This window comes from Pipistrellus hanaki (assembly GCF_964339955.1).
Source record: "Pipistrellus hanaki genome assembly, chromosome: 4".
NCBI classification, from domain to species: Eukaryota; Metazoa; Chordata; class Mammalia; order Chiroptera; family Vespertilionidae; genus Pipistrellus; species Pipistrellus hanaki.
Genome location: NC_140506.1, coordinates 65,087,908 through 65,104,713, shown reverse-complemented (window position 1 = coordinate 65,104,713; position 16,806 = coordinate 65,087,908). Strand labels below are relative to the sequence as shown.

At 42.9% G+C, this 16,806-nt stretch overlaps 1 protein-coding gene across 6 annotated transcripts in view; it reads right to left on the bottom strand.

Annotated features, from left to right (window-relative positions):
• Window positions 1–4,166: 4,166 nt before the first annotated feature.
• The window catches only part of SNCAIP (synuclein alpha interacting protein), a 138,609-nt gene continuing 125,969 nt past the window's right edge, over window positions 4,167–16,806 (bottom strand). For 4 of the 6 annotated variants that reach the window (XM_084882037.1, XM_084882035.1, XM_084882034.1 and 1 more), the window contains exons 9-12: window positions 15,661–15,753; window positions 14,004–15,072; window positions 12,480–12,550; window positions 4,167–4,878 (exon numbers count right to left, since the gene is read on the bottom strand). In XM_084882037.1, coding sequence (XP_084738163.1) covers window positions 4,794–4,878; window positions 12,480–12,550; window positions 14,004–15,072; window positions 15,661–15,753 — 1,318 coding nt within the window. In that variant the 3' untranslated portion in view covers window positions 4,167–4,793. The remainder of the gene's footprint in view (window positions 4,879–12,479; window positions 12,551–14,003; window positions 15,073–15,660; window positions 15,754–16,806) is intronic. The other 2 variants (XM_084882039.1, XM_084882038.1) reach the window with 1 other exon arrangement.

The following is a 16,806-nucleotide window of genomic DNA, read 5'->3' as shown; positions in this document are numbered from 1 at the left end:
CTAACGTGCTCCCAGCTGATGCCAATGCCGACTGCTGAGTGCACTGAGTAGCAAGACACTGGATTTCAAGCTTGCCTGCGTATTGGAATCCTGGGGAAGTTTGTATAAATGCCGATACTTGGGCTCCACCCCAAAGAGCAGGATTTATTTGTTACGGGGTTCAGTTTGGGCATCGGGTTTTTAAGAGTTCCCCAGGTGATCTTAATGTGCAGCAAAGTTTAAGAACCACTGTAAACACATTAGTATATTTTCCCCCCACTGTCCCTCCACACGCAGTTTGATAGCCTTATTTATCCTTATACACCCCACTATGGTTGGTACTCAGGTCTAGGGTTTACTATCCAAGGAGAGACTGCATTCTTGGTATGGGCTCGATAGGAGTTTGTTGACTATATCAGCATATAGAAAGATGCTTGTTTTACTTACGGGCTCTGGCAAGGCAGGAGAGGTGATTTGTTTTTCATTGTAAACATGGGTCCAGCCCTAATGGGTTTGGTTCAGTGGATAGAATGTTGTTCTGCAGACTGAAAGGTCCCAGGTTGATTCCAGTCAAGGGCATGTATCTTGGTTGCAGGCACATCCCTAATAGGGGTGTGCAGGAGGCAGCTGATTGATGTTTCTCTCTCATCGATGTTTCTACCTCTCTATCCTTCTCCCTTCCTCTCTGTAAAATATTAATAAAATATATATATTTAAAAACATGGGTCTAGCACATTTCTATTTACTGAAATTCCTTTGCCAGCTTCTTCCAAGGATGGGCCTATATCAAGGGTTCAGAGATCTTGGGAATTGAGGGCAGAGAAGAGAGAAGTGGGAAAAGGAAGGTGGATAATAGCAAAGATGAAGGGGAGAGAGAATAAGGGAAGGCAGAGGAGAGGGAAAGTGAGAAAAGGGAGGAGAAAGGAGTGAAAGAAGAATTGGAAAGAAATAAGAAGAAAAAAAGATGGGTATATGGGTATTAAAAAAAAAAATCCTACCCTATATAATAAAGAGGTAATTTTCAAACTGACCCTCACACCCTCACATCACAAGATGGCAGCTCCGAAGTTGTCACAAAATGGCCACTATAAAATGGCTGCCCCCATATTGTCACAAGATGGCTGGCAGGGGAGGGCAGTTGAGGGTAAACAGGCCTGCAGGGGAGGGCAGTTGGGGGCGACCAAGCCTGCAGAAGAGGGTAGTTGGGAGTGATCAAGCTGGCAGGAAAGCAGTTAGGTGTCAATCAGGTCAGCAGGCAGAGTGGTTAGGGACAATCAGGCAGCCAGGCAGGTGAGTGATTAAGAGCCAACAGTCCCAGATTGTGAGAGGGATATCCCCCAACGGGTCCAATTGGAGAGGATGCAGGCTGGCTGAGGGACATCCCCGCCCCCCCCCCCCCCCCCCCAGTGCATGAACTTCATGCACCAACCTCTAGTTGTTAGATAAATTATTAACCATCCTCGGCAAGAGGTAACACAAAGCTCAACAAACTTATGTACTCATAGGAAACAGGAAAAATTATAGAAAATTGTATAATAGTAAAAGAGTAAAGGAAAATAATACCAGAGATAACACACAGCAAATAAACAAATCTATCAACAAATGAGAGTTATAGGCAATAGACAGAATGAACACCATTTATATGGGGAGAAATGGTAATAACCCTACTGTAACAAAATCCTTGTCCTTACTTGGCTTTATCAACTTAACATCAAGCATAAAGGTGGCATCTGAAGAAATAACATTTAACCTAATTTATATCAGGAAGTCTTTCAGAGAATTATATAAATATTTTTTTTATAGTTATTTCTTTTAGTCTGGACTATCTAGGATTTTGGTTATGAATATTCACTTTGAGGAAAAAACCACCACAATTCTTAAATTTTACTTGAAGATATCCTTAGACGGTCTTGTTCCCGCTACCCTCTCTGTGCTGTACATCTAGAACATTCTTTATAAGGATTGATGTCTTGATACTGTTTTATGAGAATAAATAATTGGAACTCAAGACATCCAAAGTGGTGAAGGTTTGGTTTCTTGTTATTGTTTCTAAGAAACATTCTTCATTTGATGTGTTGAACTTGGGCAATACAAGTCCCTTTAGTGACATAAAAGAAGCCAGTCTTTAAAAGATGCTGACAGATGTTGTGATAGTTTTTTTTACAATGGAGCTGTTTCCTGCTCCACTGCATGTAATTAGACATGCAGACAGAGCTTTCTCCAACTTACTGCCCCAAAGGGAGGGGTTGGGGCCGGCACCGCAAAGCTCTCCTTACTAAAAGGAAACACTTTTAACATGTGAATGTCTTGATTTCTATAAAGAAATGTTTTCATCTTTTAAAATTCTGCATAAAACTAGGTTTATGGTAATGAAAATATCATTTCTATGACGTTCAAGCAAACAATGTATCTTCTTCCTAAGGAACTTGGATGGTAAAGGTATTTTCCACATAAGCTTTAAGGGCCTGCATTTTTAGTGTCCTAGCAACATCATCCAGCACTCACTGCATTGTCTTGCAGTCTGGCTCATCTGAATCTGCTCAACTTCCTTGTTTTACCCTTTACAAATTCTTTGCTTTTCTTTGCTTAGTACTGTGGTATTTTTTAAAAAATACATTTTATTGGTTTTTTACAGAGAGGAAGGGAGAGAGATAGAGAGCTAGAAACATTGATGAGAGAGAGAGAGACTCTAATGTATATGCCCTTGACCGGAATCGAACCTGGGACCCTTCAGTCCGCAGGCCGACGCTCTATCCACTGAGCCAAACCAGTTTTGGCAGTACTGTGGTATTTTAAATGATAGTGTTAATCATCAAATTGCCAGAGTTTTCTAGGTTGAGGTAGTATCTCTTTCTTTCAAACTCTAGAGATTTTCTTTGCTATATTTAATTGGGAACTCTGTGTCTGGCTTAGAAAATCTGCAGAATACCCAGACCCAACTTCAACATTCAAGTTTAAAAACAGTCTAAGAACAAAACTGGGGCCTCTGTGGGACATATTATCTCAGGGTCTCCTTCCTTTAAGGACCCCCTTCTAGAGCTAAGTCCCAAGGTTGGCTCTTGTGTGATCCCAGCATCCTCCTCTGCACCAAGCAGAAAACATGGGAATCTAAATTCCATGTGTGCTTGCCATATATTCTCTATTAGAGGCTCAAGCACTAGAACAGAGCAGTAAAATCTGAGGAAGCAATCAAAGGGGGCACAATCGAGGGACCAAAATCAGAACAGGGGCATTTCATTTGACAAAAAGACAACGTGAGAAACGCACAACCACACATGGAACCAGGTACCAATAACAGAAACTCACAGTATAAGAACAGAGCAAATGGGCCGAAATTTATAGACATGCTGTTCTGTAAGCTGGAAGGTAGGTTGTGTACGTAGTCCAGTCTTGCCCTTTCCCAGGTTTACCAAGGAGGCAGTATCTTTTACTCAAGACCAAAGAATTGTCCACAAGTAGAGCCAACACCACAACTCCTGTTTCCTGTGTGCTAGTCCAGTGGGCAATGTATTAAGAAGATAGCATAGTGCTGGACAGATGGATAAAGTGTAATGGAGACAGTGAGAAAATGTGTACCAAAGCCAATTCTTCCATTTACCTTGGACACAGGACTTAAACTTTCTGGTTTAATTTTCTAATTTATAAAATGGGAGTAATGTCTGCACATGAGTGAGGTTGGTGCATAAAAGGCACTTAAATATTAGCTCCTTCTTCCATACCTCATTGCATCTCATTAAGACCAAGTTTTTCAGTTGGCCCCCATATGCAAAATGACTTCTTAATTTGGTCCCTTGGCTTATTTTGTCAGCAGGATACAGAATGCTCCACATTTGATTGCAGTGGCATTGCTAGTAACTGTTTATTCGTGGCATACAGTGCACTTTCCTACTGGTAAGAATATATTTCACTTTAATACTAAAATCTGACAGGGCCTCTTGCAGGCAATGCTCTGCCAACACTTTGCAAATAAAACTCTTGAAGTTTCAACAGAAATGTGTTTTTACATGATAAGATGAAATCTCATGGAACTCACTGCTTCCATCCATGGATTGAAAAAGCTGCATCAATAGGGCTGTTATAAACTCAGGCTCCACGCTGTCTCCTAAAGGGATTAGGCAAACTTCATAATGTGCAAGAGGCAGGAAAAAAAAAGATCCCAAAAAAGGGGCTAAATCCTCAGTTGTCATTAGTATTTTCTCATGTCAATGCTGTGATTTGAAAAGACGGAGGAATTGACTTATTTTATATACTTGTTTGATCCTTTAGTACTTAATGAAAACTAGAATGTTTTATTTGATCCCTGTGGGAACACAGCTAAACTGGGCAGTTTGTTCCTGAAATGAAATAGCAGTAATCCAAATACTCTCAGCGTCCCTTAGAAATCAGATCAGAGATTTATTAGAAAGTAGGTGTCCCCAGCTTATAGGTGGCTGTTAACATTGTTTTGTTTCCTTGATACAAAAAGTAGAAATGCCAGAAAAATGTTCTTGACAGAAAACAGTATCACTGGCCTGGTCTCATTGAGATGCTGAGCCCAAACAGCCCATATTATGGGGAAAGGGAAGTTCAATCAACATTAGCAAACACTCATGCAATTGATAAAATACAAAACGGTGTCAGTGGCTTGGTGAAGGTCTCTTTAAAAACAAGTTATATATACAAATATCACCCCCCAAAACGTGTCTTCTATTGATTTAAGGCATCCTGAAACTCCATTCTGCTGCTGGCGAGGCATTGTTCCCATGGTTCTATTTCCACAGAGGGGAGTCCAGTTTCCAATGGTGTCCAGAGGGCAGCGATGGTAAAAAAGGGATTTACAAGAAGAGTTCTTTTGGCTCTGGCTCAGCAATGTGCTTTATGCCGTAGGATTTCTTCATTCTTCTATTGATGTCATTATGCCTAAGCAGAAGAGAAACCACGAGGCCAAAATTAGATAAAACTACGGTCAAGTTACAACACCACTAACCAATTCACCAAAAATGGAAGTTATCCTCACACAAACCACACTGAAGAACACTTCACTCCAGTAGGCAAATTATTCTCTTTTCATGTAAGTAAGCCTCTCTTTGAAAAATAAGTAAAAAATATGTCATAACACACACGGAGTGAACACTTTTAAATTCTCAATTCCAACTACTGATTGGAATCCAGGTGAAATTCTACAGTCAAGTGAATTTTATCACAAACAAAATAGAAAGTATGTTACTACTGCTGATTTAGTGGAAATATGAGGTATTTGTATTTTACATGGATTCACTGGTGACACCTTTTATTCTCCAATAAGCTTAATAGCTTCTTCTTGTTGCTGTTAATCCTCACCTGAGGATATTTTTTCCATTGATTTTTAGAGAGACTGGAAGAGCGAAGGAAATACAGAAATATTGATGTGAGAGAAATTGGTTGCCTCCTGCATGAACCCTGACCAAGCAAGGAACATGCCCTTGACTGGAATCAAACCAGGGACCCTTCAGTCTGCAGGCTGATGCTCTATCCACTGAGCCAAACCTGTCAGGGCAGTGGTCAGCAAACTGCAGCTTGCGAGCCACCGTTTGCCATTCTGTTGACTAATGAGTTTGCTGACCACTGTGCTAGGGAATATTTTTAGTGTTTTAATAAGTATTTGATTATTGTCACAATATGAACGGTGGAATTCTTAATTTTATGTATTCCTCTGAATAGAACTACAGAGAGTTGTCCATACGTAAAAAAGGGAGAAGGAAAACCCAGCTGGTTGACATTGTAAGGACTTCCAATTAAACATGGTGGATTAAACACACATTTTCTCACAAAACAACAGTACATTAAAAAAAAGGAAAGACATAAAAAAGCATAAACCTAAATGAATAAGGGTAATGGGAGAGAAGATGATAACCGACAAAAATGCCAATAATATTTTAGAAACAGGAAGGAGAATAGACAGGTGTAGTGTTTCTGCTTTAAATAAGAGATACCATGGTCGAAAACACTAAGAAGAACACTTTCTGCAGGACAAATCCAGAATGATTAGAGCTGAATATATATCCAGCAAAATGTTAATTTGAGGCATTTATCTGAATAATATCAGGCTAATTCAAGCATCTCTGAACCCTTCAATTACTCAGTCCTTAATTACCAGTATTCTAAAGAACAAAAGTATTTCAGTAATTATAGCATGAATTATTCAGATAATTTGCTGGTCCTTGATTTCATTTTTTTGGATATAAAATCACATTCTCAGTGACCAAAATTGGAAAGAAGAAAAGGCTTGAATTTAAATCAGTTTTTCATGAACTTGAATTTGCTGCTCCTCTAGGCATGGATTTCCATAGCCCAGATGGCAACTTAGCGGGTTAGTCTTACATGGTCCACGGGCATGCATTGCACTTCCCTGATAACCAAAACAGGGGATGTTGCTACTTTTGTGGTCCCCTTACAAGCTCTAGTGAGAGAGCATATCTACAAATCCCAGCTACTGAAAAATGGGGTTCTGGTTCAAAGAACGAAAACCCAAGTACTCAAGCCAACACTCCCTGCTGGTAGGTGGACTGGGAGCCAGAAGGTCTAGCTGTAAACAGAACACACCACTCTTTCCGTGAGATGACAGCCTCGGTCCTTCTGTTTTACTTCGCTTTTGCCCTCTTCTTCCATTTCTTCCCTCTAGCTCTTCCTCTCTCCAAATCTCTATGAAGTCCCTAGCGTGTGCCAGCCACCACGGTGGACACTTGGGATACAACTGGAGGTATGGTACTACCATCAGGGGTCACTGATCTCATGAAGTTCTTGGACCTTTCATGGAATTTATAACTTTTTAATGATGTCCTCTTTTAATTCTCTCTTGATTATGATCTCGCTGAATGAAGGGACCCTGGCTTACTATGGCACAGCAAAATGGGTGGCTTAGAGCTGACGATGTTGTTGAAATAAGTCCGCCGGCAACTCAGGGATGTGGGTCTAGGAACATCCCGTATCTGCACTGATCTCTGGTGGGAAGGAAAATCCCAAGGGACTGGTTGGAGCAGGGGTGCTTGGTGAAGGTATTTGACCGTGCTGAGTCAAGTCTCCATCTGGTACTTTTAAACCTCAAGTAACTTTCTGATTCTTTAAAACTCCAACCTTAAAGGAGTTCATAGACAGGCACTGCTCGTTTAGTGTGCAAGGATATCCTAGTTGTGGCAGGCATGGCACCATGAGGACTCACACTAGAATGTGTCCCTTTTGGAGTTACACAGTTCAAAACCGGACCCTGGGGGAGTGAGGAAAGGAGAGTGGAGTTGGGTGAAGGGAGTTTTGTTCTTAAGCTGAAACCAGGATTAGCATGCTGGAAGAAATGTATTTCCGGTGAGATGATTTTAGTTTCCAAGGCAGGTCTCCCCTGCACCTCCTACCTATAGTTCATGAGTGTCCGCATGTTCATTTCTTGCCTTCCGAAGGCAGTGCTTTAAGACAGAACATAGGATCTTCATTGTAATAACTTTTTATTTTTTTATTTTTCCCGTGTCTCAACTCATTCTACTTTTATATTAAACTCACTGCAGAATATGCTCTCTCCTTTTCCCAGGGGGCGCAAGGAGCTTATGAAAAGAAGCTGCATTTGTGAATCATGCTCTCATCAATCCTGAGAGCTCTGGCAGGTTTCAGAAAGCGTCTGCTAAATTGTGCTTAGATGCTGGAAAGATCCAGTCACTTGACGTATTCCCCATAACATGGACGTTTTTCTCTACACAGAGTCTCCTGCTGGGCAACAGCCAACGGCAATGTACAGCTGTGGCTCCTTTCAGAGGAGAACCTGTCAGTTAATGGAATCTGGAGGAATGGTTCAAGATTGGGCTCTCCTTCCTCCCTCCAAGTCATATGGACAAAGCTTCAGTGTGAAATGCAGGTTTTCTCTTGGAATCACATTTGAACCCTAGGGAGGCAGAGGTGGAGGGGGGAGGGACAAGGGTTGTGCAGGGAGCACAGAACACTGGGGAACCTGGGGAGGTGTGGGAAGAAAGGAGTCCAGATAGGCTCTGGGGCCAGGGCAGGGGGGCGCTTCTGGAGCATAGATGATTGATCACCTCAAGCCAGGAATCAACTCCTCCTGACAGACTGGCTCTGGACTCAGAGCTAGTATATTAGAAATGAGAAAAAACAACACACAAATACTTCAGATGAAGCTTAGATTTAGAAACTATAGTTTTGTTTTGTTTTTTGTTTTGTTTTGCAGGAAGTCTAATGTCTATAAGTGTTACAAAATACCCTTTTAGTAATAGTACGTTAACAAAGTTTCCTAAATAGTCACATTGGGAAGATTTTGTCTGCTTTCCTGGGTGCACACTAGAACTATGCAATCAACACATACTCAGAGAGCCTAGAAACGTGCCCATGGCTACTTATATAATCATTCCTGACAAGGATCCTTAAAAAGCATGTGGGTTAAAAATATTGATAAATACTTCCAGGTCAAACATTTAAGGAAAGACTAAAATGTGGTCACTTTATTATATCCAGAGACATTATGGCAAAAATGCACTTGCTCAGCAGCATCAGGGATTCCTTTCTGGACAGAATGCATGTTTCCATCGGGATCTGGAAATGCTGCTCAGTGGGGCTGAGGGTCAAGTTTCAGCCAGGGCCTCACCTCTATATTCCCAATGTCTTCCACATCTCTGCTAATTTTGCTGTTTAGAGTTATGTTCTGGTAATATTACAACAAAGAGAAAAATGTGTGTGTGTGTGTGTGTGTGTGTGAGCACATGCTTGCCAACTGGTGGGAGTGGGCAGCCTGAACTCATCTCCTGTTGGGCACAGCATAGGACCACTGTCACATGCTCTCCTATCTCAGGTCAAACATATCACTCTGTTTGGTGTGGTTGCTGAACGACCTTGATAGCTATGTAAAATATCCGATGCTAGCTCTTGGCTCTACATGTATAATTCTGAGTATGACTAATTCCTTCATAGAAAAATCCACACTCACGGTGTTTATTGCTTACTGTCTTAAAGGAGAGTCTATTCTCAAGTTGGTCCCAGGATCAGGAGTCTCCTAATGTTAACCCCTCAGGGCACAGTGCCACAGTGATCAGAAAGGATGTGACTGGTAGCGAACAAGGGTTAATGTCCTCTGCCCATTCATAACTGGAACCAATACTCATTTCATTTGCTACAGATCTCAGATAGACTTAAACTCTGGGAAATGGATGGCTTATTGACATTTTAAGACAAGTAATGGCAAACATTCCCTCGGAGTTGTAATAACTCAAAACCAATTTGTCCTTTGTGATAAAAAGAAGAGATAAATCTGTGTTATAAACAAAGTCATCTTCTGCAGTTGAAATACACTGGGAAAACTGTTCAAAGTAATAGAGTTAAATCTAATTTTAAATGGCATTGAAAAGAAATTTAGATTCTTTCTATCAAGCTGTGACCAATTTAGAAAAATAAACAGCAAACAGAACCCCCTCACAGTGCTGACATTCTTTAAAATGTTGCGTTTATTGCCCCCATTTCTTATTTACCAGGAAAAATAAAAAATTCTCTGGAACTGAAATATGATTCCAGCGTATGCCTGGAAATGGGGCCTACTGCCTCACCCTTCCTCTCAGGGCTATACTGACAGGGCCATTCAGTGGCATATGTGTGGAGTCAAACTAACCCACTGACTGCCACTGGTTTCCAAAGTTCTATGATCCTGGCAACCCTGCTACCCGAGAGGGGCCATCTGACCTTCAAGCAAGTTCTAGCAACAAGATGTGAGGCCATCTGTGATGGATGAACACCTGGTTCCTTTCCTTCTTGCATCTTTCTATGGGATGCTTTCTCTGTGGGCCCCACAGGCAACATGAAGCAGGCACTAGAGTTGATTAGGTGTTTTTCATGCCCTTATTCTCATGCTAGTCTTCATTTCTCTGAGGAATCCTTATTTCAACTAGAGATTCCCATCCTTCCTTTGCCTAAGGAGTAACTGGGCTGGCTGTCCCTGCCTCTGGGTGATTATGAGTGAAAGAAGGAAATCTCCCCTCTTTGGCATGAACAAAGCGGTCAAACTAAAAACATAATACAGTGCAGGTTAACTTATAAGGCAGGGATGGAAATGGCCAGGATGCTTATTTAAATACAATGGATATGTTTACTTTTGGGTTTCCATTTATCACCAAAATAAAATTCAATACAAAAAGCCCAGGAATCTGATAGGTTCGAAACAGCCTTCAGAAGGCTTGTTTCTTAAACTGACTAGGGGACTGTTAACCTCATGTCAGATATCCAAGTAGCCCCACAGCCGCGTGCTGTGCTCTGATTTTTGTCATCCTACTACAGTACATTATTCAGTTTTGTTCCCTTGCTTATAGGAAGACAGGATGAACTATTTCTGGCAGGAGAATGGACTGTGATACTGTCTTTTTTTCCAGGTGCTAAAGAAGCCTAGAAGAAATGAGGGGTCCTGCCGAAACCGGTTTGGCTCAGTGGATAGAGCATCAGCCTGTGGACTAAAAGGTCCCAGGTTCAATTTTGGTCAAGCGCATGTACATTGGTTGTGGGCACATCTCTGGTTAGGTGGTGTGCAGGAGGCAGCTGGTCGATGTTTTTCTCTCATTGACATTTCTAGCTCTCTATCCCTCTTCCTTCCTCCCTGTGTAAAAACAATAAAATATATTAAAAAAGAAAAGAAATGAGGGGTCCTCCCCAGGCCCCTCCCCACAAGAGTTGGTCAGTCTTTGTACTTCATTCCCTCAGGGCAGTGTTTCCCAAAGTGTGGTACGCATACCCCCAGGGGTACAGGAAGAGTTTGGTGGGGGTACGCCTTGCACCGGAGTTTGGTGGGGATATGTACTGCACTGTGCTTAGCTGCGCCTAATTCTATGTTCTCATGAGTATGAAGGGTACTCAGCATTATGAAAATTATAAAAGGGGTACACATATGTCAAAAGTTTAGGAAACACTGCTTCAGGGTATCATTGGGGACTTCTGTTTAAGGACTACAACAGAATTTCCTAGGCACCAGAAATGGGGACAGAGAAGGTATATGGGTGGGGAAGGTAGGTTAGGAGAAACAGAAATGCCAATGCCAACGTCTGGGAAGGGAGCTGATATTTTTCCTGTTCCCTCCCCACCCCCAGGCACTGGGCTGTCAGCACTGGCCAAGATTCCCTGCCCCAGTGTGGCCACAGCAGCCCAACTTAGGCAACATGTGAGCCTGCCCCAAGCAGAAGTCTGGTGATCAGTAAATGCTGAAATTCAAGGCACTTCCTTCAATTTACTGCATTAATGAGACCCCTAAGGGTACCCACTAAAATGGCTGTGATGGTCTAGCCTGAATAGAGATCTGAAGCAGATTAAATTTGATTTAGAGGAGAGGAGGGAAGGAGAGTGACATTTCTCTTGTCTTAGTATTTGGAACTAAAATTCATATCCACAGCACATGCATATATATGAACATTTTGGAGGATTTTGGAAGAGGGCAAAAATGTGTGTCATACTTTTAATTTAAATTAAATTAAATTAAATTAAATTAAATATTAAGTTAAATGATTTGTTTAATTTAAATGATTTAAAAGTGACATTTCCTTTTAAAATGGGTTTGGGTTTAACTCCTCTGAAATAAGCCAGTCAGGGCACTGCCTGCATTGACTCCTCTCCATTGCGATCCTTTTCCTGCCCCCTGTTCCCCACCTTGTTGGGGAGAAATGCATATCCCCCCAGGAAGATGCAACAAAGCTCGGCTACAGGAGGACTCTGCCCAAGGAGGCGTCCAGCCACCTGTGACCTTCACCATGACCCTTTTATGCACAGTGCATGCATTTCAACTTGTAGCGGTTTTGTGTGAGAAAGAGACCGGCTTGCTGACCAGCACTTTGGTTCCGAATGCTACGCTGGAGCAATTTCAGAATGTCAGGGCCCGGCTTCTCCCAGGGGCAGCAGAATAGTGATGAAATGAGCTTTCTGTCTACGATCAACAATGAAAGAAAGCCTCAGCTCTGCTTCAAAGTTCTGATCCTGAGTGGAGGTTGAGTCATTCCACCCATGACAGGAAATTTAATTTCTGTACCTACTTGGTACTTGACTCCATGAAAACAAAGACTGAAAGCCAAAGTCAACTGGGAAACACAGGGTGTTTGTGAGCGGAGTAGACTCCTGGGCCCTCCTACAGGGCACTTGCTTCCTCTCTAAGGACCAGTGACAAGCCTGCCTGCTTCTATTCAGAGGAAGGGCTATAGGCTTCTTCTTCCTTAGTGCCAACCTTGCTAAGGGGCTCCAGGGTCATGATTTAAAAGGTCGTGCAGCCTGGCTGGCATAGCTCAGTGGTTGAGCACCGACCTGCGAACCAGGAGGTCATGGTTTCATTCCTAGTCAGGGCAAGCGTTGGAGGCTTGATCCCCAGTAGAGGGAGTGCAGGAGGCATCCAATTAATGATACTCTCTCCCTCCCCCTTCCTCTCTGAAATCAATAAAAATATATTTAAAAAATAAATAGAAAAGAAAAGGTCATGCAATTCAAAGTGAAGGCAGGGCACCCCTGCGCTATACATCCCCTGCCCCACATACCGTGTGCAGTTATGCAGATGCTCTTCAGTCAGCGTGTTAGAGGGAAGGCTGATGCAGCTGCTGGCCTTCTCCTAGAGATGCAATTAAACATCATCTGAAACATGCAGCAAGCTCAGCACATGCAAGTCTCAATGAACGGGAGGCATGCAGGGGAGAGAGCAGACTTGAAGCTTTGTGTGCACTTGAAGGAGCTGGGGGAGGGGGCTGTTGAGAAAATCCTTGTACTCCTGAGCAAGAGAACCCGTCCAGTTACTTGGAATCGTTTTATCTGAGCAATTCATGTTTGGTCATATTTAACCCCAAGGGCCTGGTGTTTGGGGCACAAGTGTGACTCTTCTAGCTGAAACAAATACAGCTGAAGTTCTTTATAATGAAGGCAATTCATGGTGGAAACCAATCGGGGTTTAATTAATTAGAGAGATAAAAACTAAAACTTGATGTTGGTATTGGAAAAAAAAAAATAGACAGTTGTGAGTCCTGGCTGGGAGTTTACCTTGTACCAAATAATAAACCATGTGGGTGTGACTCTCTAGATTGCATGATGTATATCCTGGGTCCTTCCATTCCTCAGTTTTGCATTTTGGCTGCCATACCATTTTTGAGGGCATGGCATGCACAGAGCATGCTGCAAACATCACCTAAAAAGATGCTGGTGTTTCTTATTCCCTGGATTTAAACCACAGATTACAGTGCATGGTTTTCCAAGAAATGCAATTATAAAACGTAGTTCGTGGCTCCCTCTGCCACCCCCTGTGTGCTGGCAGGCACTCGGCTGCTCTGGCCTCCAGATCCACATGCAGGGCCCGCATCGTACAATGCCAACGTGGAGGTCCCTGCGGTGTGTGTATTTATTTATTTATTTACTTACTTATTTTTTATGATCTTTCTTTTATTATTATTATTTTTTTAAAATTAAATTATTATCTGTGTACATATTTTAACATTGCCCCCCCTTCCATACATAACCTCCCTCCCCAGAGTTTTGTGTCCATTGGTTGTACTTATATGCATGTATACAAGTCCTTCAGTTGATCTCTTATCTCCCCCAGATCTCCCTACCCTCCCTGCTGTGATTTATTTTAAAGATCACTCCAGTGTTCAATAGTTAAGTCTTTAGAAATAGAGTTTCTATTCATGCGCTCTTAATTGGGCTGGGGAATAAACCATCCAGTCACGTGAGGAAAACAAACGCTTCCTGAGGCAGACTCCACGCCCGAGAAGGACCTGGTTTCCCATCAACTGGTGGTCGAGGACTCCTAATAACCAAGGATCAAACTATTTAGGGAAATTTAGAGACCAGAATATAATTTCCTGTGATTTATTTAATCTTTCAGAGTATTATCTGAGGAATAGCAGAGTCTGTACTCTAACACATCTCATTCGAAACACATACATTTGGCTTTCCATCCATTCCTTTGGAATTTTTCTGGGGATTACCTCAAGGTGACAAAGGTCAGCAATCTGCAATGTCAAGAATGACAAAATTCAAAGGAAAAAAAGAGATATCCTCCAAATAGCACTCACCGCCTTATTCTTTCCTTTGCTAGCAGCGCTTGCGGGGTTTCCCTTGGCGTCTGTCGTCTTCCTTCCAAGTGAGGTTAAGGGCAGTGTGTAAGTCTTCAGCTGGTTGACCGCCTGATAATTATTATTATTGTTCTGGTTGCCGCTGAGCGTCTCCATGATGGATCGGAAAGTCCCGAAAGGCCTTTTGAGCTGGTCCCCTGATTCGCTACTGGTGGAGGTCCGCTGGAGGGTCCTGCCCTTGTCTCTGTCCTTCTCTCCATTGAGTTCAAGGCCAGTTTGCTCCATCTGCACCACAGGCTCCTCAAAGGTGACTCTGAGTTTCAAGTTCTGAGATGTCCGGCGCTTGGAGGACGGAGACTTGAGGGCACTCTTGGGACTTGTGGCCACTTTCTGGGCAGCTGAGCTGTCGGGGCTGGGCAGAGTGGGGTCTCCAGAGGGCTGGTTTGGGGGAGTGGTCCCTGAGCCTGGACCATGGGATTCCAAGTCTGGTTCGCTGCTCTCTGAGGTGGGAGATGGGCTGTGGCCATCCAGAGATTTGGAGGCCTTGATCCCGAAAGGAAACCGGCGTCCTGATGCCAAGGTGTGCTTCTTGATCATCAAGTGCAAGCTTTCGGCGCTGTCTATGGCCTCTGCACTTTCCACAATGGGCTGTGGCCTGGGCCGCTCGGCCTTCCTCACGGGTGTGGTCTTGGGGTCCTCGGAGGTGTTGGAGTCTGTGTCCGACTCGCTCAGTGACCGCTGCATCAGCTGCCGCAGTCGGGCTAACTTCAGTTCCCTCTTCTCCGGAGGGATCTTCTTGGAATTTCTAGAGGAAGCCTGAGTATCCTGGAATTCCAAGGACAGCTTTTCCTGGGTGCAGACATTCTCTGAGATGTCTTTCCCCAATAACTGGCGAAGGATTCTATCTGAATCTTCATCTTTTGCTTTAGCTCTGGCCCGGCTGGATGCTGACAGGCTTGCAAGGACTTGCATCCCCTCTTGGACTCCTGGTTTGCTTTTGGCTACAGATTCATCATCGGTGTCTGGGGATTTCCACTGGGACTTTCTGGAAGCAGGAGAGCATGGCGAACTGAAAAGAGGAGGAAAGACACATTGGGATGATTTCCCACTGTGTTAAAATGACTTGGCCCCAAGTCATGGCATGGTCTTGACTACCACTAACAACTTACAAATCAATAAGATTGGAATAAGAATAATCACTTAATGTTTGTTCAAAGCAATGCGCAAATCCTCCATAGGGGCAACCATAACCTAAGTATAGTATGCCTCAGACCTTATACCATGACAAAAATTGTCCACTACTTTACTATTTGCACATGAATCTTGCACCGATTTCCTCAATTTATCCCATCTTCAACAACCTAATGCAGCTATATATCCTTATTCCTGTTTTATAGGTGATGAAATGAAAGAACCGGAAAGAGTAAATGACTTGTTCACAGTCACTGAAAGAAGAAATGGCAGAGCAGAGACAAATCAGTTCATTAGACCCCATGTCCAGCGCCGTTTCCCCGGGCTATTGAATTCTTATTCCTCCTTATAAAGCTAAAATGTGTTCTGTTGTCATTTTCTTAAAAGACATTAGAAGGAAGTCCAAAAGAAGGCTCTGAGATTTAAGAGCTGTAAGGACTCCGTCCACTGATGTATCTGGCATTACCTGGGCGAAGAGAGGAGTGACTTGCCCTCGGATCTCTGGGCCTCTAGGAGTTGCTGGAGCTGGTGCTGCAGTGTGACCCGTTCCACTGTCTGTCTGGGAGAACAGACCAAGGCAGTAAACTCTCTGGTATACAGTGCCTACTATGAATCAGCAGGTGTAAAATTTTTCATGATAATTTACAAAAAGCTGCTATAAATCTGAAAGCCTCATAATCTTCATCCTTACAGTTCAGAAAATTTCCCAAAGATACAATCAAAAGCACCCAAAATGGATGCAAATTTATTATTCATATGGTGGAGAACTGTAAGTAATCTAAATGCTCATCAGTAAGACTGAGTAAAAAAATTGTAATTATTTCTATAAAGGGAGCTATTAAAAGGATAACACACTTGGATATATATTTATTTAAAATTTAAAGAAGTTTCATATAAGAGAGAGAGAGGAAGAAAAATGAGAGAGAATATTTTATAAAGTGTATTTTACTTTCCTTAAGTAAAAAAGGAAGTTATAAAATACTGTGTGCAGTATAATCTCATTTTTAAGATTCTCTCTCTTTCTCTCTCTTCCCCTTCTCTCTCCAAACAAGGTCATTCTCTGAAGCATTAGGGGTTAGGACTTCAACATATTATCATGTCTTTCTCTCTCTCTCTCTCTCTCTCTCTCTCTCTCTCTCTCTCTCTCTCTCTCTCTAATCAAGGTCATTTTCTGAGGTACTGGGATTAGGACTCTAACATATTATCATATATTAGAGCCCAGTGTACAAATTTATGCACTAGTGGGTCCCTCTGCCTGGTCTGCAGAATCGGGCCAAACCAGCTCTCGGGCATCCCCTGAGGAGTTTCAGATTGCAAGAGGGTGCAGGCCAGGCAGATGGACCCCACTGGTGCACAATTGGGACCAGGGAGGGACGTGGGAGGTTGGCCAGCTGGGGAGGGATCGTGGGAGGGCTCCAGGGCGTGTCTGGCCCATCTCGCTTAGTCCCGATTGGCTGGACCCCAGCAGCAAGCTCACCTACCAGTTGGAGCATCTTTCCCCTGGTGGTCTTTGCACATCATAGCGACTAGTCGACTGTCTGCCCCCTTGATGATTAGGGCATGTCATAGCGAGTGGTTGAGCAGCCTTAGCATATCATTACCATATAATACT